The sequence below is a fragment of the Rattus rattus genome, chromosome 3 (assembly GCF_011064425.1).
Source record: "Rattus rattus isolate New Zealand chromosome 3, Rrattus_CSIRO_v1, whole genome shotgun sequence".
Classification (NCBI taxonomy): domain Eukaryota; kingdom Metazoa; phylum Chordata; class Mammalia; order Rodentia; family Muridae; genus Rattus; species Rattus rattus.
Genome location: NC_046156.1, coordinates 9,114,949 through 9,135,250, shown reverse-complemented (window position 1 = coordinate 9,135,250; position 20,302 = coordinate 9,114,949). Strand labels below are relative to the sequence as shown.

At 46.5% G+C, this 20,302-nt stretch overlaps 1 protein-coding gene and 1 pseudogene across 2 annotated transcripts in view; one reads left to right on the top strand and one right to left on the bottom strand.

Annotated features, from left to right (window-relative positions):
- Positions 1-20,302, bottom strand: part of Ak5 (adenylate kinase 5) — a 193,904-nt gene that overhangs the window by 26,744 nt on the left and 146,858 nt on the right. For both annotated transcript variants that reach the window (XM_032897134.1, XM_032897135.1), the window contains exons 9-10: positions 19,214-19,256; positions 15,233-15,277 (exon numbers count right to left, since the gene is read on the bottom strand). In XM_032897134.1, the coding sequence (XP_032753025.1) occupies positions 15,233-15,277; positions 19,214-19,256 (88 nt within the window). The remainder of the gene's footprint in view (positions 1-15,232; positions 15,278-19,213; positions 19,257-20,302) is intronic.
- Positions 4,881-5,458, top strand: LOC116896150 (annotated as a pseudogene).

Genomic DNA, 20,302 nt, shown 5'->3' with positions numbered 1-20,302 from the left:
GTGCTCCCACAGAGATGATGTGAGTGCTCCCACAGAGATGGGTGTGAGTGCTCCCACAGAGATGGTGTGAGTGCTCCCACAGAGATGGTGTGAGTGCTCCCACAGAGATGTGTGAGTGGTCCCACAGAGATGGTGTGAGTGCTCCCACAGAGATGGTGTGAGTGCTCCCACAGAGATGGTGCTGAGTGCTCCCACAGAGATGGTGTGAGTGCTCCCACAGAGATGGTGTGAGTGCTCCCACAGAGATGGTGTGAGTGCTCCCACAGAGATGGTGTGAGTGCTCCCACAGAGATGCTGCTGAGTTGGGCGTGCTCTGTTGTTTCTGTTCTCCGCACCTGACTCTTTAGCACCTCATGAATCACTGAAGTAGAGCTGTGGTTATTTAAAAAGCCAAATTATGTATTTTTGTGAGTTCACAGTCAATATTATAAACACATTTCCAGGAACCATGGTAACTTTCTTCTCCACTAAGTGGAAATGATAGAATCGGTTTACCTAGGGCTACTATGAAGCTCATCTCTTGCGAAGACTTTCAAATTCACGATTTTATATATTTACAGTTATGTATATAGTCAACGTGAGCTGGCTATTTTAGATTTTTGAGCATGAAAATATCATGTAGTCCAGGCTAGCCTTGAACTTGTAGCTAAGGATGATTTCTGGCCCTCCTTCCTTTGCTCCCTAAGTGAGGTGACTACGGGCATTCACCACACATCTGGTTTATTTGGTGCTGGGACTGAACACAGGGCTTCGTGCTCTCTGGGTAAGCACTCTACCACCTAAACCCCGGCCCCAGCCCACAGTGTCCTTTATTGACATTTTATTGTATACTGGTCACCCTGGGGCGGTAACCTAGGGTTTAGCCTGCGGCATGCTCACACAGCTCTTCACTTGGGGACACTGTGGGGACATCGAGGGGGTGGCTTTCACTGGTTTGACACAAATAAGCCTGGTGCTAACAGTCCTGGAGCTGAGTCTTCCTACCAGAGAATTATCAGATTTAGGACAGGGTGACAGCTGGGTGCCAGGGTCTGATTGAGGCCTGTAAGCACCATCCAGAGGCAGGGGGTTAGTAATTTATGGCCGTGCCAGTGCAAATGACATGCTAAGGAAGAGTCTAACAGTGCAGCATCCTCTACAGTGTGGAGGATGCGGCTCCTGTGGCTGTGGACAGGCCCTTTACTGCGCCTGACCTCCGGTTTCTACGTGGGAGAAACAATCAGTCTCCTGCCTCACACTGTCTTTGAAATCTATAATCCTGTCCTTCATCTTTTCTCTCAGACAAAACACGATGCTTGGCACCCGCCATGTCCAATGAACACCCATTCCTTAGCTCTGTCCTGAGTTGCAACACTGAGCACGTGGGGGTCTGAGTCAAACCCACTTCAAAGTCAGAGGTGACTTCATCGCTTAGAAATGTCTGACCACGTGAGGGCATGCAAGTGCTATCAGTACATAGGAACCTCTGTATGCATATTTGATAGTTCAGCTATACACATTGGATCTGCAGAACTTACAGGACTACATTTCTCTAAGGCAAAGTGGAGGAAAATGTCTGCTGGGTTCCGATTGCCATTAGCAAAGTTTCCTAGGCTTATATTCCTACATTAGCCAGGAAATTAATTTTCCCATGACCCAGCTTCAGCTAAGCCCACATCTGGTTGAACCCAAGCAATCACCACTCAACTCAAACCATCTAATGGTGTCTTCCCGCCCCCATTTTCCAGCTTGTTCACCTTGTTGTTTGTCCTCGTTATGACCCCACCAAGTTGATCCAAATCCTTGAAGCTCTACCATCCAGCCAGCCCGACATCAGGCCCTAATTTGTAATGGGTGCTTTGCCTCCTTTGAAACTATGGTGCCTCCCATGACAAGCACCACCCACTCTTTATAACCAGTCAATTGTTAACTTTATCCGCATCCACTCTGAGTTGGTAAGTATTCCTTGAGAGAGTGAGAAAACAGAGCCCATTGGGCCATCGGACCTAACTTCATCCCAGCCTTAACACCTCCTGGCAACTATATTCCTCTTCTGATGACAGGAGATGTTCCTAGTGGGATTTGAATATGTCCCCCAAAGTTCTCAGTGGTCGTGAGATGGGAGGCAGAGACAGGTGAATCCCTGGGAGCTTACGGACCAGTTCTCCAATCCTGACAAGTTCCAGGCCAATGAGAGACTATATCTCAAACCAAAGGTAGAAGGCGTAGGTTGATGTCATTATGCAGGTGAAGGTAGGAATAGGATAGAACAAGGTCTGTCATTGGACAAGATGGAAGGATGGGCGGAAGAAAAGTTTTAGAGAGGAGAGGAGACCAGAGTGAGGAAGAGAGCAGCTGAGAGAAGCAACATGGAGGCAGATGTAAACCATATAGATACAAGTTGTTATGAATGTTTCTTAACAGATGGATTCTACAGGCAAATCTATCTTATCTAGGTGGGTGGTTTATATCCTTATCAATTGGTTGTAATTGTGTGGATGTATTGTGGATTGAGTATTTAACATAAATCTGGTTGTTGGGTTCCGGTTTGTTGAGTCATGATCTCACTGGGTTGTTGGGAGTGTGAGCAGAGTCCGTGACAGGAAGCCGTGCCAGGCTATAGAATGCTTGGGACTAGCGTGGCATGGGGCCACGTTAGCACGTCCTGCGGAACGTGATGTGTGCATCAGGTGTGGTAACAATCCGTCAAGGGGACAGTGTGTGAAAGTGGCTGATAGAGAAACAGCAAGACCTACACACACACACACACACACACACACACACACACACACACACACACACACACAGCACATGCACAATGCCTACATGTGTACACACATGAACACGCACACAGACGCAGAGACATATTAGCTCTAACAGCGTATGCTTTTTACAATGATTAGACACTCCTTTAAACTGTAGCTCTATTTTCCACATCTTTAAGGTGTATAGTCTCTGTAACTATACCTTAGATATACTGTGATGGTTTGCATGTGCTTGGCCCAGGGAGTGGCACTATTAGAAAGTGTGTCACTGTGGGCATGGGCTGTAAGACCCTCATCCTAGCTGCCTGGAAGCCAGTATTCTGCTAGCAGCCTGCAGATGAAGACGTAGAACTCTCAGCTCCTCCTGCACCATGCCTGCCTGGATGCTGCCATGCTCCCGCCTTGATGATAATGGACTGAACCTCTGAACCGGTAAGCCAGCCCCAGTGAAATGTTGTCCTTGTAAGAGTTGCCTTGGTCAGGGTTGGGGATTTAGCTCAGTGGTAGAGTGCTTGCCTAGCAAGCGCAAGGCCCTGAGGTTCAGTCCCCAGCTCGAAAAAAAAAAAAAAAGAGTTGCCTTGGTCATAGTGCCTGTTCACAGCAGTACAAGCGAACTAAGACAAGTACTAAGTATCTTTTGCAAATCCTATTTCCAGGTAATCAATCCTTTTTTTTCTTTTCTTTTTCAAAATCCATCCATTCCTGCCCTTGAAATCCTTCTCTTTCAATGAAAATGGTCCCAACCCTGAGTGCACGTTTTTGTGACTGAATGCTTCCTTTCAGAGAAAGGCTGTTTTGCTTCTTAGCTGTGACCCTGAGCCACTCGGGGCCCACAAATCACTTGTGACCTTCTCCAGCTAACACGAGTGCTTTGCTGAGCTGAGCTCCAATGTGCGTGGCTGGGAGCTGATGCTCTGTGGCCTGGGGTGACAAAGAAAACTATGTATTTACACCAGTCAACCTTCTACAAGTTCTGAAAGCCTTTCATGGGCTGAAACACGGGTGACAGGGTCAGCTGTGGGTCATATAAGACTTTAGATTGGGCTGGGCCCTGAGGGCTTCCTTACTATCATGGCCTGGAATCTAGGAGGTACCTGGCAACTGTTGGGCCAATGACTGGGGTTTGAGCGCTCCATGAGGCAGCCCTGTACATGACACAAGAGTCAGTGGGACCCCAGTCGTAGGCCTTGCTTTGGAGCTTCTAAGTGGTTGGAAGAGCATTGATTTGCCTTTTTTCTCGGGCCACAAAGTTCCTACATCCTTCCTCTGATTAACAGTCGTGGGTGCGATCGCACAAGCTGAGTAAATCAGACAGCTCTGAGGTCTAGGGCATGCTCGGAGCCACTCTGCCTCCATGGCCTGGTCCCTTGACTGGGTTCCCTGAAGGGACCCCTACTTTGGGTTGTATTACACCGTAGTACCCTGCCTACGGGAGGATTCTGCTCCTGACCTGCTAAAGTTAGGTCTGGAATATTCTCTAAAGGCTCATTCATGCATGTGGTGGTGAAGGCTTGATCCTCAGCTTGGCGCTGTGGAAGGTGGCAGGGAGTTTAAGAGGCGGGACCGAGTGGGAGGCTTGAGGTCTTTGGGGATGTGCCCCAAAGGTGACCCGGACGCTGGCTCACTCATTTCCTGTTTCATGAACTGGTCATGTGACCCACTGAGGCATGCCAGGCAGGTACTCCACGACGGACTCAACCGCCCTAACCTATTTCCAGAGCTCTGTTCAGCCAGTGTTTAGCTGTCTTGAGTCTTTACTATGGGACTGGCACAGTCTTGGTTGGTAGGGACTCCATCAGCACGGTTACTGCAGTGAACGAAGAAACTTAGGATTTGGGGAAAAGAATTCCAGGACAGGAAAAATATCTATGACACCTCCTGGAGACTCAAAAGTTTAGAAGGTTCTCCAGAAAAGTGGGGCAGGGATTTGCAATGTGTCTTGAAATGTATAAAAAAATAAGATATGGGGAGGGGGAGCTGGGAGTAGACAGAGCTGTGAGAAGCAAGACCTGACAAAATGCTCACCAGAGAAATAGCTGACAGATACACGGTGCTCACTACAAAAATGCTTCTAGCTCGGGGTTACAAGAACGTGATGACGAAAGACGTTCTCTCTTTGCCCCATCTACTGTGAGAATGAAGACCACTCTCTGCAATCATACTGTCGGCATTCCAGAAAATGTCCACACCACTCTGAAGGGTCGCACGGTCATTGTGAAGGGCCCCAGGGGTACTCTGCAGAGGGACCTCAATCACATCAACGTAGAGCTCAGTCTTCTTGGAAAGATAATGTACAGGCTCCGTGCGGACAAGTGGTGGGGTAACAGAAAGGAACTGGCCACTGTCAGAAGCATCTGCGGTCAGGTTCAGAACATGATCAAGGGTGTGACGCTGGGCTTCTGTTACAAGATGAGGTCTGGGGATGCTCCCTTCCCCAACAACGTCGTTATTCAGAAGAATGGGCCTTTGGTTGAAATCTGAAATTTCTTGGGTGGAAAATATATCCACAGGGTTCGGAATAGGACAGGTGTTGCCTGTTCTGCCTCTCAAGCCCAGGAGGACGAATTAATCTTGAAGGAAATGATATTGAACTTGTTTCAAATTCAGCAGCTCTGATTCAGCAAGCCACAACAGTTAAAAACAAGGATATCAGGAAGTTTTTGGACAGCATCTATGTGTCCGAGAGGGGAACCGTGTAGCAGGCTGATGAGTGAGACCTTAGTTTCCCAGCTCCAGAAGAAAGATCCTGATCACAAGGACAACTTGGGCTCTTGGGGGACAATAAAAGATTTCTATATTGAAAAAAAATGCTTCTATCTCTGTTGAAAGTTTGAAGTTTCTCATTATTAAAAAAATAAATAAATAAAGTCTTCAAAACAGTCCCCAGGTGATTCTGGGGCCAGGCCTGCCTGACAGCTTCTGGAGGACCTGAGCAAGGCGAGGCAGTTTGCCATGGCCAATGGCTGCCCAGGGAGGCCTGTTCATCTTCCTTTTCATATTTACAGTGTAATAATGCTTAGATAACAGCCTCATGGTGAACGAGTAACTGTTATGATGCCTAATAAAGTCCTCGTCCTCTTACCAAACACTGGACCATTTCTCTCAGGGCAGAGAGGAGAAACTGCTGTTGTCCTCTGTCAGGTCGGTGGGAAGCAAGTTAAGACTTGGGGCTCACAGACCCAATGTGCCTGAGAGTCCCTGCACGCCATCCGAGAAAGTCCTCATTTCACCTTGCTGTGCTGTCTAATACATGTCTGCCTTGTCTGAAATAGGGCATGCACTCTTTCTAGCAGCCTTAGACACTGATGGTAGCTCTCTGACGCTCTACAGTAGAGGCACAGGTGCCCTGGTACTACTCACACTCCCCCCCTTCCCCGTAAGGCCCTCTGGCCCTCCTTGCTGGAGTGGAGTTCAGATGCACATCGCATAGGCCTCTATCAGTCAGTGTGGTCATGGGGAGCCAAGCCTCCACCATAGCCCCACAGGTTTGCCATAGGAACACATCCAAGAAAGGGTCCTTGTCATGACGGCAAACATAAAACTCACGTTTCATGAAGGACTTTGTAGTTTTATGTGCTAAATTGGGCCACATAATCTGGCCCAAACGTTGGCTAGTGGAGACTGTTAAAACCCCGTTTACTCTCTGTCCTGACTAACCTGAGATTGTGCAATTCAGCTCAAACTGACCACATCTCATTAAATTAGAACTCAGAAGGGGGGCATACACGCATGAAAACACACAACAAACAAACAGAACTCGGGAAATGGAGGCCCTCATTGCCGTAAGTTTGGTAGTCTCTTCATGGTGCACAGTTCGTCATAGCATTGACCACAGTCAGCTGTCAGTGCGGGCTCAGGTGCAACCGGACCAGCATCCCAGCCAGTGTTATATGGCTTCCAGAAGGATCTCAGCCAGTGAGGGAAGGAGGTGGAGAGTGTGAGGTCAGCCCTGGGCATAGACTTATATTCTTTTCTCTCTCGTGGTAATATGGTATTCCAAATGACCGCGAAGTCAACAGCACTGCTTTCTTGGAGGGAATCATTTAAAAACTTGAAGAAAAGAAAGGAGAGAGAGGAAGAGACGGAGAGGGAGAGGGAGAGGGAGAGAGAGGGAGAGGGAGAGGGAGGGAGGAAGAGAGAGAGAGAGAGAGAGAGAGAGAGAGAGAGAGAGAGAGAGAGAGAGAGAAATGAAAGAAGATAAACAATTCCATTATACAGCATCCAAGGATGGTGCCATGTCCTTTGACTCTCAGGGGGTTGTTTGTTTGTTTGTTTTTCCGAGTTGATTATTAACTTTGAGTAAGCGAAGCCCGTGCTCACAGTGCTGCCACTAGACACGGAATCTGTACTGTGAAGTTTCTGTAACTGGGTGGCTTCGCTCTCAGGACTCAACACCCACAGTTGTCCCTTAGAGAAATGTTGTGCTCAGGGCTCTCTTGGCAAGAACATCAATGTCTGCCTCCTTTTCTTTCCCATCTTGAATGGCCAGGTGTCTGAAAATGCAGGTTGGGGCCAAGACACTGTGAGTGATCTAGTGTCTGCATATTTTCATGGAGGAAAGAATAGGGGGTGTGTGTGTGTGTGTGTGTGTGTGTGTGTGTGTGTGTGTGTGTGTGTGTGTGTGTGTGTGTGTGTGTGTGTGTGTGTGTGTGTGTGTGTGTGTGTGTGTGTGTGGTGTGTGGGTGTGTGGTGTGTGTGTGTGTGTGTGTGTGTGTGTGTGTGTGTGTGTGTGTGTGTGTGTGTGTGTGCACCCATGCACATATGAACTCTCAGATTCAGCTAGCCCTGGCTAACGACTGGGAGTCAGATGGAAACATGTCTCTATGGCAACCCCGTTTCGTGGGCCAGGGGACTGATTCATAGCCTGGGGTCGAGCGTGATGGCACACACCTACAATCCCAGCATCCAGGAAGCTGTGGCAGGAGGATTGGTTCAGGTCTGACTGAGGCCAGCCTGGGCTATGAAACCTTGTCTCACAAGCCAAAGCAACAGCAGCAGCAGCAAAGAGGAGATTAATTTGGGGAATTGGATATGTGACCTTGCAGGCCGAGAAGTCCCATAGCGGCCGTCTCAAATCAGAGAGTGAGGGAACTGACTGACGGCATTCAAGCTGAGCCCAAGTGACACACTGTTTCCAGCAGTTTGGTAGTCTAGGCCCATGGTATAAATTCTAGAGTCTGAAGGTTGAAGGACCTGGAGCTGTGATGTTCAAGGACAGGACAAATGGATTCCAACTTCCAAAGTGACAAAGACCCCCATTTTCTTCTTCTGTGTGTCCTTTCTCCCCAGGCAGACAGGCTGAATAGTGCTTCTCTGTACCCGTGGGGGCCAGTCTTCCTTATTTGGTCCAGGGATTCAAATGGCAGTCTCACTTGGAAAAACCCTCAAGGCACACCAAGAATTCACACTTTACCCACTGTCTGGGTGGCCCATAACCCAGCCAAAGCAAACCGCCCATTGCTTTGCTCCTGAGCCGCCTGCGTCACACGACGGCCGAAGCCAAGGTGTAGCCTTGGGAGTCCACAGCTCCGCCTGCTCATTCTGGTGCCCTCGGTTCAGTTCGTTTGCTTCTGCCTTCCAGTTAGGGCCGCTTCTCCACCTCGAAGGTTTTCCGTTTATTTGGTTTTTGTTTGTTTGTTTTGTCCTCCTTTCTGCCTGACTCTCTCTGTTGTACTGACCCAAAGCTGGGTCTGACACACTGTGTCAGACATGTGTCCTGTGTCCCTTGGTCCAGAGCATCCCAGACCTCCAGGAGCCAGAGAAGCAGAGACTCCCTGGAGATGCCACTATCCTCTGATGCCCTCTTTTGAGAAGGCCAATGCCAGCAAACAGGGACCCTCCCCTCTCCACTCTCTTGTCACCGCAGCTGCAGATCCTCACAGTGCAGCCCCGCAGACACCGGGGGGGGGGGCTCCTAATCCTAAGACGTTATTTACTTCCCCTGGATGGCAGTGGCTAAAACCACGGAGGCATAGCGTCAGAATCCAGCAGTACAGCCACGTGTGCCTCTTTATCGTGTCTTACATGTATGTATTCAGTGTGTACGCTTGCCGCAACATGCATGTGGAGGCCCGAGGGTAACACAACAGTGACAGTTCTCTGCTCTAACATAGGCTCCAGGGATCAAACGCAAGTCCTCAAGCTGGGTGGTGAGCAACTGCCCTCGCCAGGGAGCCATCTCATTGGCTCGTGCATCCTCACCACGATGTACCCACATCGGTACCACTTAAGGACACTTTGGTAAAGCAGAAGAAAATTTAATTAAAGAAAAATGGCCCATAAGTATGCGATATCTCGGTTCTTTCAAGATGGAATCTCATTATGAAACCCTGGCTGGCCTGAGATTTGATGTAGACTAGACTGACCTCAAACTTACAGACAGCCCCCAGCCTCCACCTCCTGAGTGTGAGGACTAAGGGCATACATCGTCTTGCCTGGCTCATTTGAGTAGTTTGTGCAGCAAAACGGGAAGTGAGCATAAAACACTTGGGCACACAGAGGAATAACTGCTTCCTAGGGGAAGAGCATGTGCGTGCCTGCATTGTGAACTAGCTACCTTCTTTTTCAAAAATTTTATATTATTTATTTTATGTATATGAGTACATTGTCTTCAGACACACCAGAAGAGGGCATCAGATCCATTACAGATGGTTGTGAGCCACCATGTGGTTGCTGGGATTTGAACTCAGGACCTCTGGAGAGCAGTTGGTGCTCTTAACCACTGAGCCATCTCTCCACTCATGAACTAGCTTTCCTCTCCCCCTCCCTCTCTCCCTCCCTCTTCCCCTCTCTACCCATCTCCCCTCCCCCTCCCCCTTTCTTTCTAATTGAATGCTGTTCCTACTCCCTCCCTCCTGAGTACTGTCTGGGTTCAGGCCCTACTTGGCTCCCAAGATCAGGTAACATTGGCACGTTTCCAATGGTTTGGCTGTAAATCTGTTTTTACTTTCTGAGGAGCCAACCAGGAGTTGGCAGGCTCCAATATCTGGCAGATATTTTTTTTTTTTGAAAGTAAGTAAAGGTTGTCACGTCAAGAGAAACAACTGATAGTGTTTGTTGACAACAGAGAGTATTTTAAGTCCTACCCCCGACCAAGCTACACCGTTTTCTCATACACCATTCATCTTTCTGTCTTCCTGGGAAATGAAGGTTGTCAGTGTGCTCTGCCTTTGTCTGGGCACAAGCACTGAGTAAGACAGCACTGAAGAGGTTTCTCTAGTGCCTGGCCGTGTCAAGTGCTAAGCAGGTTCCTATCAAGTGAGGTTGAATAGAAAGGATTGTAACGTGTTATAACAGATTTAACCAAATACATTCATGCTTATCTCTAAGTAGATTCTTCTGAAAGGTAATTATTCAGTTCTTTTTTTTATCAGGAAACAATGAAAGACGACGGGGTTATAATGAAATCGTGATAATCATTTAACATCAAATTCTAGGAAAGCCTCTCATTTCTCTAATAAACTAGCTAGGACCACGTGTAGTGGCTAAAACGCATGTAAGGACATGGAATTTTATCAGAATATCTCTAAAGCTCATGGCTTGGGTTGGCTGGTCTTTGCATCGCCATGACAATATGCCTGTGAAAAGCAGAAGATTGACTGTGGACCGTGACTTCCAAGAGTTCGCCCCATCATGGCTATGAGGGTAAGGTAGAGATGAACAGCTCACATCATAGCAACAAAGAAACAGAGAGAAGGAGGTACAAGAAGTGGTAGGACACGAGACAGCCCTCAAAGGAGGTCCCCACGACCTCCTTCCTCGAACAAGGTCCCACGTCCTACAATAATGCTACCTTATCATGACTCCTTCAATGAATCCATAATCCCACTGATTAGGTCAGAGTCCTCAGGATGTAGTAATCCTCTTTGGAGATCCCCTCCCACACATATCTAGAGGTGTTTATTAACCCAGTCAAGTCAACAGTCAAGATGGCCACCACAATGCTTAGAAACAGCTCCCAAGTGCGCCGGTGCCAACATAAACAAGGCCATCTGTGCCCTGACACGCTGGAGCCACCAGCACTGAGTGATGGCCCCATCATTATGCCATTAGCTTCGCCTTTCACTCGATTAACCAGATGTGCTTTCCAAGTGCAAACGTCTCTCAACGCTTTTGGGCGAATCAGTGTGAACTCAGATTATGTGATGTCTTAGGCAACACACAACGGTGAAAAGTGCACAAGGGAAGTGAAGCCCAACTCCACTGGGCAATCGAAAGACCGTGTTCAAGGGAAGGAGGGACCTGGGCAATAGAGGAAGGAAGGGGAGGTAGGAGAAGAGGCAATGAAAAAAGGCAGGCACCCCTGGTGGGACCCGGAGAAGCTCTCTGGAGCACATTCTCCAAATGCTTCTAATGCTTGCAGTGGCTGGGCTCATGCTGTGTGAGTGCAGCTTCTTGTGTGGGACCCTACAAAGCCTGTGGGGTAGCCACAAAGCCTTGTGAATGCTGGCTTGATCTTTAGAGATCAACTCTGTATCCTCGGACGGGCATATCTCTATATACAGGCTCTGGATTGCTCTCCTCAGGAACAGAGCAGTGATATTCACGGAGGAATCAGAAGACCGCTAAGCTCGTGCTTGCATCTGCCCCGGTGTTGAGGAGGGAACACTCTCCACGAACATTCCTCCCGTTGGGATGGTGGAGAGTGCTCTCACTTGTGCTGAGTCAGCCTAGGGGGAAAGGTGCTGCTCTTGGTGAGAGAGCTGTGGGACATAGAGGAAGAGGCACCACACAGACTCATGATTAACCTGAGCGCTCTCCCTCGAGACACGGCAACTGCACCAGACACCGCCTGTCAGTTCCAGTTCAGCAATCCTGACTGCCGAACTCAGTTGTTATGGAAACGGAGCATACTACATCCTCAAGAACAATTATTCCAACAAGCTGATTTTTTTTCCCCCCACTTGCTATAGGCCATCCAAACGAGCGGTTCATACATAAGGGATGAGGGGTCCCAAGGAGCAAAGCTCATGATTAGCAAAGGCTTCTTCTCCAGGAGCGGATTGTTAAGCCTGACTGAGTCAGTGGAGACCAGCTGTCTCCAGGAAAAGACTAACAAGGAGGCCAGCTCAAGAGACTACAGGTGTAGACAGAGTTGGAGGCAAACACTGACCCAGGGATGCGGCAGGAAGTAGGAAGGACACATCGGGGTCAGCCAGCAGACGGTAATGAGAACAGTCAACTGGGGCTTGTCCCATTCTACAGGAGCTGATGGTCCTTGAAGGCAGGCGAATGTGTTTGGAATCTTAACTTTGAAGCGTTGTAGCGAACAGGTAAAATCGGCCGAGGCCCCGTCAATCCTGCAGTTCTACTGTAGTGCTGGCTGGAGCTAAGGCACTAATTGTGAACTACACAACCCAGGAATGCTCTCTTTCTTGCGGCAGGGTTCATGTCGCCCAGGAAGTCCACAAAGTCCCTTTGTAGCTAAGGGTGACTCTTGGCATTCCGTCTAGGCTCCGCCCCACAGTTACCTGGCAACAGCCAGGGGTGCCCCCTCCTCACTCCCTTTCTCTTGCTCTTCTCACTCCCTCTCTCTCTTCCTCTCGGTCCCATTCTCCCCGTCTCCACATGCCCATGGCTGGCCTCTACTCCTCTTCTCTCTCTCTCTCTCTCTCTCTCTCTCTCTCTCTCTCTGCTACCTCCTCAATCCCCCTCCTTCCCCATGCCATGCCCTGAATAAACTCTATTCTATACAATATTGTCCTGTGGCTGGCACCTCAGGGGGAAGGGGTGCCTCAGCATAGGCCCGCAGAGCTGTCCCCTGCCCCCACACTATACCACCCCTCCACCAAACATACCCCCTTTTCTTTTTTCTTTTTATAAAACACAACAGTGACTTTAACTTCCTGGGCCTCAACATCTATCTATCTTCAGGGTTGGGGATCGAACCCAGGGCCTGATGTATGCTAGGCCACCCATTCTACCGACTGAGTCAAATCTCCAGCCCTCTAACCGTCTAGAGGCAGAACCAAGCTTGCACCATTGAAATCTCGTGGCTCTTGTTAAAATTTACCCACACAGCTATAGCCGTGCCTTTTTATTCTTAAGGGCTTCATGACCTCAAATTGACCTGTGATGAAATAGCCATCCTGCTGTTTGTCAGTCAATTTTCACTGACACCCTAGAAAAGGAGAAGTCAATTCCCTGTATCACAGTGACTTTGTCCCTTCTATCTAAATAGTAAATTGTTTTATTTTTTTTTCCAAGCAGAGCAGCGGCTGATAAGTAGGTTGAAAAAACAAGAGAGTTTGAGCCGCTCCATGAAAATTCTTCTGTCCAGAGAAAGCTTGTCTGAGTGTGTTCTGTGGCCCTCTAAATGCATTGTGCTTTGTCTAGCTGTCTACGATTACACACTCCCCTCTTTGTGTCTCTAAAGGGCACAGGGCTTTGCAACAGGTGAGCTGAGGTCCTTGGCTATGCACGTACCACAGAGGCCACATTTGACAACGTATTTCCAAGTCATAAGCCGTGAGTCACAGCAACGGGAAAATCAGAAGTAATATCAGCAGGAGTAGGGAGGACGACCAAAGCCATGCTGTATTACTGTTAGAAGCTTCCGGGTATCGAGTTATTAAAACCTTACCGTGACGAAGGGTTCCCAGTCTGACTTTCTAAACATCAACTCTAAAGGAGCTCTCCCTCCCTAATTTGGTCTCTAATATAAAATATGAACAGAGACCAGAATATATACAAACAAGGAAGGTTTCATGCCTAGAAAACAGATTATTAGGATTTAGTAAGCCACAAACAGGGCTGCTCAGTAAAGGCTAAAAAACAAAACAAAAAAACCCACACTTTTACTTCCTGAGAAAAACACAAACTATATATGGGAAGAGATGTGTCCCTGGCTAAGGGGCAAGAAATGCAGACCTAGCAAGACAGGAAGACTCGGGAATTCTCACGAACACATGCCGTTCTCAGAGGCCCATCCCCAGCTCCTGATTCTCCGCTTCAACATGGCCTCCTCAGAGAGACTACCTAGCCGTTACTCTATGTGATTCCCCAAGGCTTAGCCCAGCCTGCTCTTTTTCTCTCTAATAAATCTTTAGTAACACTTCTCAGGAGATGGGATCTGTTAACTTCTCTCTTCCTTAGGATGGGGTAGCCTTGGCTCCTTCCCAGCACAGCCCACTGCAGTAGTTAATGTGTGAGGCCAGGAGTTCGGGGTGACAGCTCACATAGCTGGGTGCTGAGGGGTGAGAACCTGGCATGAGGACCCCCAGCCAGAGACCTTTGTCTGCAGATGTCCACCAGGTAACTGAGAGGCTTTGAGCAGCCCTTCCACTTCTCTGGGCTTCATTTTCTCCACCTGATAATGAGGGAGATCTTTGTGAAAGTTCCCAGGGGGTGTCCTAGTATCAGCACACACGATTAGAAGTTGATCTGATTGTATTTCTCTGGGAATGACGTCACCGTTTTCTCCTTCATGAAGAGGTAGGGATCTTTCACTATTTCTGATTATAAACAGATACTTTTATGGACAGTGGACAAGGTGAGGGTATTTGGCAACGATATACTGGGAAGATAGAAGAAAAGCATCACTTTCAGGAGGCATTCTGACAACATGTTTTGGAGAGAGCCAGCGATTGAACCCAAGACCTTGAACATCGTTGGCCAGAGCTCTTGCCAGTAAGCCACACCTCCAGTTCCTCCTTACAATTTAAACCACTGCATAACCAGTTCATTCCTGCCCACAAATAAAACTGATCTCTATACCATGATCTTGGCTAAGTCCCTTAAATTTTCTTGAGTGTTGGGCTTTCTTATCTGTCTAGGAGATGGAATAGGGCTGGCCCACTAAACTATGGCATTGTTTAAGGATTATCTGAGGTAACCTGGAACATGGCAGGGCACAGAAGGCATTAATCTCAAGGCATTTTACCCCACAACTGGTTAGAAAAGATTATTTTACAATGACATTTAAAAAGTGTGTGTGTGTGTGTGTGTGTGTGTGTGTGTGTGTGTGTGTGTGTGTGCGTGTTCACATGCACATGTTGTTGGGGATCAAATCCAAGCTTCACAGATATGAGGCAAATGTTCTAGTCTTGGTCTGCACACCCATCCCCAAACTAGACAGCTTTTCCTGTGAGTTGTGCAGAATGTAGGGTGTGGTGAGGGAGGTATGTTTTCATATATAGTCACCGCACGTTTAATTTAAGTAGGGGGTTGGCAATCAAATAGCAAAGATGAATGTTGGACATTAACACACAGCGCCCCGTTGGCTTTGTAATGCACCCCACTACTGTAGAGCTAGCTCAGAAGCTGAGGTTCCTGCAGCCCTGCCTTTTCTCTGCAGAAAATCAACAAGGCAAAAAAAATGTTAAATTGCATATTTATGCACGCAACCGTCTGGAAACCTCAGGGGTATTATTTTGATCAAAAAGAGGAACATGATTTCAAAGCAGGGCAGAATGAGTGATGAATGCAATTTTTCTGCTATTACAATATTATTAGCGACTATATTAGAAAAGTTGAGAGCTGTTACTCACCCATCAGGAAAATAATTTTACACTTCCTCAAATCCTCCACGAAGCCTTTAAAATAAGAATAACTTAAATTACTGGCAAGAAACACTGCACCAAAGTCCAGGTTCTACTCATGTTCTGAAAGTCTACATCTTGACGCTTTGTTTAGTAAGGTAAGTTGAGTCCACAGGGGAAAAGCAGAGTGTGACAAAGCAGGTGGTAATGACCGCGTTGGCCTTTTCCCTAGACCGAGGTGGCACAGTTTTATTTAACATTCACCATCAATCTTAAGTGTAAAACTGATACCATCAAACAGTGTGATTCACAAAGAAAGCCAACCATTTCGTTTTGTTTTGAGACAGGGTCTCACTGTGTCCCCAGCTGGCTTCAAACTCTCCACCTTTCTGTCTCAGCTCCCTGAGTGCTGAGATTACAGTTCTCACCATACCTGACTAGAAGGCCAATCTTAAAATTTACATATACGTTTTCTTCCCCCTCCCAAATATTTTATTTTATTTGAAGAATTATTTACTTAAGCATATGAGTACACTGTAGCTGTCTTCAGACACACCAGAAGAGGACATCGGATCCCATTACAAATGGTTGTGAGCCACCATGGGGGTGCTGGGAATTGAACTCAGGACCTCTGGAAGAGCAGTCAATGCTCTTAACTGCTGAGCCATCTCTCCAGCCCCATAAGTTTTCTTAAACATGTTTGTTTTGTTCACTTTAAAAGTGTAGTGCTTCTATTTTTTTTAAGAATTTCAGATATACACACATATGCACACAATGTACACATATATGCACACAATGCACACACATGTATGCACACAATGTATTTCATTGTATTCATTTGCACTCTTGCCCCTGTGCCTCCTAGATCCACCTCACCCTGACCCAATTTCTGGCATTTGCAAACATCCTGTTTAATAAAGGAGAATCTGGTACACAAGTAAGATGTCTAGAAGACAACAATAGTTTATAGCTGCAGCAGACAATGCCACTTTGTGTCTTAAGTTGTGATGTAAAGTTTCCATTAAAATTGCATTTATTTAATAATCATGAGTCTGTTTGTCGAACAAGACCAAATGAGCAATAAACAGAATCAGTAGTGTACGGCAATAATCATGACAGGAAAAAGGTCTGAACTTGGGGAACCGCTGCTGTAAGGAGAAATGAGTCAGGGTAGGGAAAACATGAAACATCTGGAGTTACTGGGATCCATGAGGGTTTGGGGTTGCCAAGTGTTGAAATGGGGACCTCAGGGGCAAGGACATAAGTGCCATGTTTTCTAGTACCATAAAGCAACAGACTTGACAGGGGTGTGTGTGTGTGTGTGTGTGTGTGTGTGTGTGTGTGTGTGTGTGTGTGTGTGTGACAGCATGTGTGCACATGTGTGTGTGCCTCTGTGTGAGTATATGTGAGTATGAGTGTGTAAGTGTGTGTGCATGGGTGAGTGTGTGAGAGTGAGTATACATATGTGTGCATGTGTGAGTGTGTCTGAGAGTGTGCATATATGTGTGAGTGCGAGTGTGAATGTGTGAGAGTATGTGCATGTGTGTATGTGTGTGCATGTGTGTGAGTATGTGTATGTGCATGTGTGAGTGTATGAGAAAGAAAGAGAGAGAGAAAGAAAGAGATTGAGATTGTGTGTTTTTACTGGGGTATAGAACTCAAGGTTTCACACAAGCTAAGCAACGGCTCAACCACTGAGCTGTACTCCCAGACCTTAAAATTTATTGTTATCATTTTTCCTTTATGTGTTTTCCCTGCTTGTAAGTTTGCACACAATATCTGTCCCTGGTGTCCACAGAGGCCAGAAATGGGTGTCAGATCTCTGGCAACTAGAGCTATTTATGGCTGAGTCCCCGCAAGTATGCTGGGAGCTGAACTCAAGTCCTCTGGAAGAGCAGCCAGTGCTTGTAACTTCAGAGCTGTCTCTCCAGCCTATCCCAGTCCTTTTGTTTTTACTTTTTAATTTGGGATGGGGTGTCACTGAGTGGTGTAGGTTAGCTTTGAACTTACTCTGTAGCCCAGGCTGGCATGGAATTCTAGATATTACCAACTTGCCCCCTGAACATCTGGGGTTACTGGCCTGTGCCATGGGTCCAGCTGGTGTGTGGCGTTTTCTGTTAAAGTCAGACACACAGTGTTCCTCACCTGTTCTGCAGCTTCTGAGGAGCTTTGAATGTATTTGCAGCTCAGGAAGGAGGCCACATTCATTGTGCTTATTTTCTTCGTTTTCAGGAGAGGCAATATGGCTATGCCCAATTTCAGTTTAAGAAACAATAATTTTTTAGTTGCTAATCATATATTCATACAAAATAGTAATCACTAAGGTGTATAATTTTTATGGCCTGGGAACATGTTTATATACCAATGTGTGAATGTGTGAAAAAGTGTGATGATCGCAAACACAGATTCCCAACTGGGTAAAAGCAGGATGAAGACAGCACACCGCAGTGTGCTAGACTATTAGGTGTGGAAGGTATAGTGGCTGTAAAGTTTTAGATGGTTCTAGTTTTCTACCTTAAAATATGTCTAAGTGGGTGTATTGTTCTTATAAGTAGGAATAAATCCAGCAGCCAGCCATCCCACATCCAGAGCTGGTTCTGGACAGGGGCCGAGTTATGACAGCTCGTGATTCTGTGCCTTCCCTGTGGATCCCCACAATTATTTGGTGACAGTTATTTTCACATCCTGCTGTTGTTCTCACAGAATAACAGTTTATCTAGCCCTTCATGGATCAATGGGGAATTAAGAGCTAGGGTTATTTAAAAAGCCAAATCAGCTGTGTGAGTTACAGCTAATACTATGAACCTTTTCCCCACAAACCATGCCAACGTCTTTTTTTAAAGCAAGTAGACAGGACATAATTATTATCCTAGGCGGTTATAAGCTCATCTTTTATAAACACCATTAAATTCAGAGAATTTGATCTATTTTTAGTTCTATATATAGCTAGCATGTGGATATTTTAGTTTTTAAGTAACTGCTTTTAAGTCAGGGTTTCATTACCCCAGGCTAGCCTCAAACTTGCTGTGTAGCTCAGGATAATCCTGAACTCCTAATACTGTCTCTACCTGCTGAGTGTTGGCTTACAGGTGTGCATCATCACGCCGAGGTCACGAGAGCCTGGATTCTCAACCCAAGGCTGCTAGGCGCATGCTCTCTAGACCTATGAGAAACTCTGAACGGGATGAAAATAATAATGAAGGCTACGTTTGGGGTTGGCTCCCCATGGGATGCTGTAGTTCAGCAACTGCTATTTGGGAAAAAGAATTATGTTTTCAGCTCAATTAACAATAATTGCACCTCAGATAAACCCCATGGGCTCTGTTGCCACCGCTGCAGAACTTTTATGTTCCAGTTAGGAACATACTGAGGTGAAGAGCATTAGTCTTTACTGTGGGGCCTTGCTACACTGTAACACATGAGAGCATTACTCTTTACTATGCGGCCTTGGGACACTGTAACACATGCCAGCATTACTCTTTACTATGGGGCCTTGGGACACTGTAACACATGAGAGCATTACTCTTTACTGTGGGGCCTTGCTACAATGTAACACATACAAGAATTACTCTTTACTATGGGGCCTTGCGACACTGTAACACGTGCCAGCATTACTCTTTACTATGGGGCCTTGGGACACTGTAACACATGAGACCATTACTCTTTACTATGGGGCCTTGCTTCAATGTAACACATGTGACTTCCAGCCGGAATGGGACAATGGATGCATCCCAAATATCTGGACCAGAGCATCCACTGAGCACCTTAGGCGTCACATTCTGTGAAATGTTAGAAAATACATCTCACAGTAATGAGTCTCTTGGTTCCTCCTGTGGACCAGGAAGGCAGTGAGCCACACACTTGCAAGGTAACTCATATTTGCTGGCCAGGGGAACAACTCTATTATTGTTGTTTTTAATCTCCTTGGTTGGCATTAAATAAAGAAAGCACATTAGAAGCCACGCGGTCTGATTAGCAAAGGAAACGTACCTCCCATGGTGTCTTCTCCAAATACATTTAGCTGATCATCATCCTGTTTTAAAAACAATTAAAGCATTAGATGGTAACATTAAGAGATATGTTTAAGCTCCTTGCTGACATTAGATGCTTGACATTTGAATTAACTCCATTAAGGGGAAAACTTTCGAATATTTGTACAGGTGAGTAACAGACTTTCAGGAGTCACATTGTTGAAACCCATACAGCTGTTAAGGGACAAAGTTCAAAGGTAAACTTGAGACATCTGCCCTCAGAGTCTATGGCCTGTTGGCAACTGGTACAGAATCCATCTCTTTCTTTCGGTGCATGAATTATCTATGCACTATGGACAGAAAAGCCTGTTTCGAGAAGACAAAAATCCTTCAATGTTAGAAACTAATGAATGGGCATGGTCACAGCCATTTCATGAACACATTATAAAGCTGAGGTTAGCAAATGTTTCAGTAAAAGGCCAGGTGGTGTTTGAGATGTAAGCCTCATTGTCCTTGGCCAAGGTTATATGTTTTAGTTCTTAAGCATAAAATAAAGAAAGATCCAGTCATCTCCCTGCTCCCCATATTTATCTTCAAAACTCTTATTTTACCTTTAGCTAGGTGACCATTTTTAGCTCACTCTTTTGGGGGACATATTTATAAAGATTCATGTATTGAGAACTCTAACCACCACCTACATGGTCATCTGCCTTATCTTCTTCCCTCCTTACCCACAGGTAACACACGTGTAGCTTAGTTTTAACTCTCAACTTGACACAGTCTAGTATCATCTCTGGAAGAGTCTTCATAGAATTTATCTAGATAGGGTTGGCCTGTGGACATGTCTGTGTGGAACTGTCTTGATTCTTAAATGACCAGAAGGTTTAGTCCACTGTGGGTGGCACCATTTCCTAGGCTGGACCCTGAACTACAGAAGAATGAAGAAGGATGGCTAAAAAGAAAGCCAGCAACCATGTGGCATTTGTTTCTCTCAGCTCTCGGTTATGGATGTGATGTCACTGGACATTTGACTTCTCAGTGGTAGCCTGGGATCGTAAGTTGAAGAAGCACTTTCCTCTTCAATGTTGCTTTAAGTCAGGGTATTTGA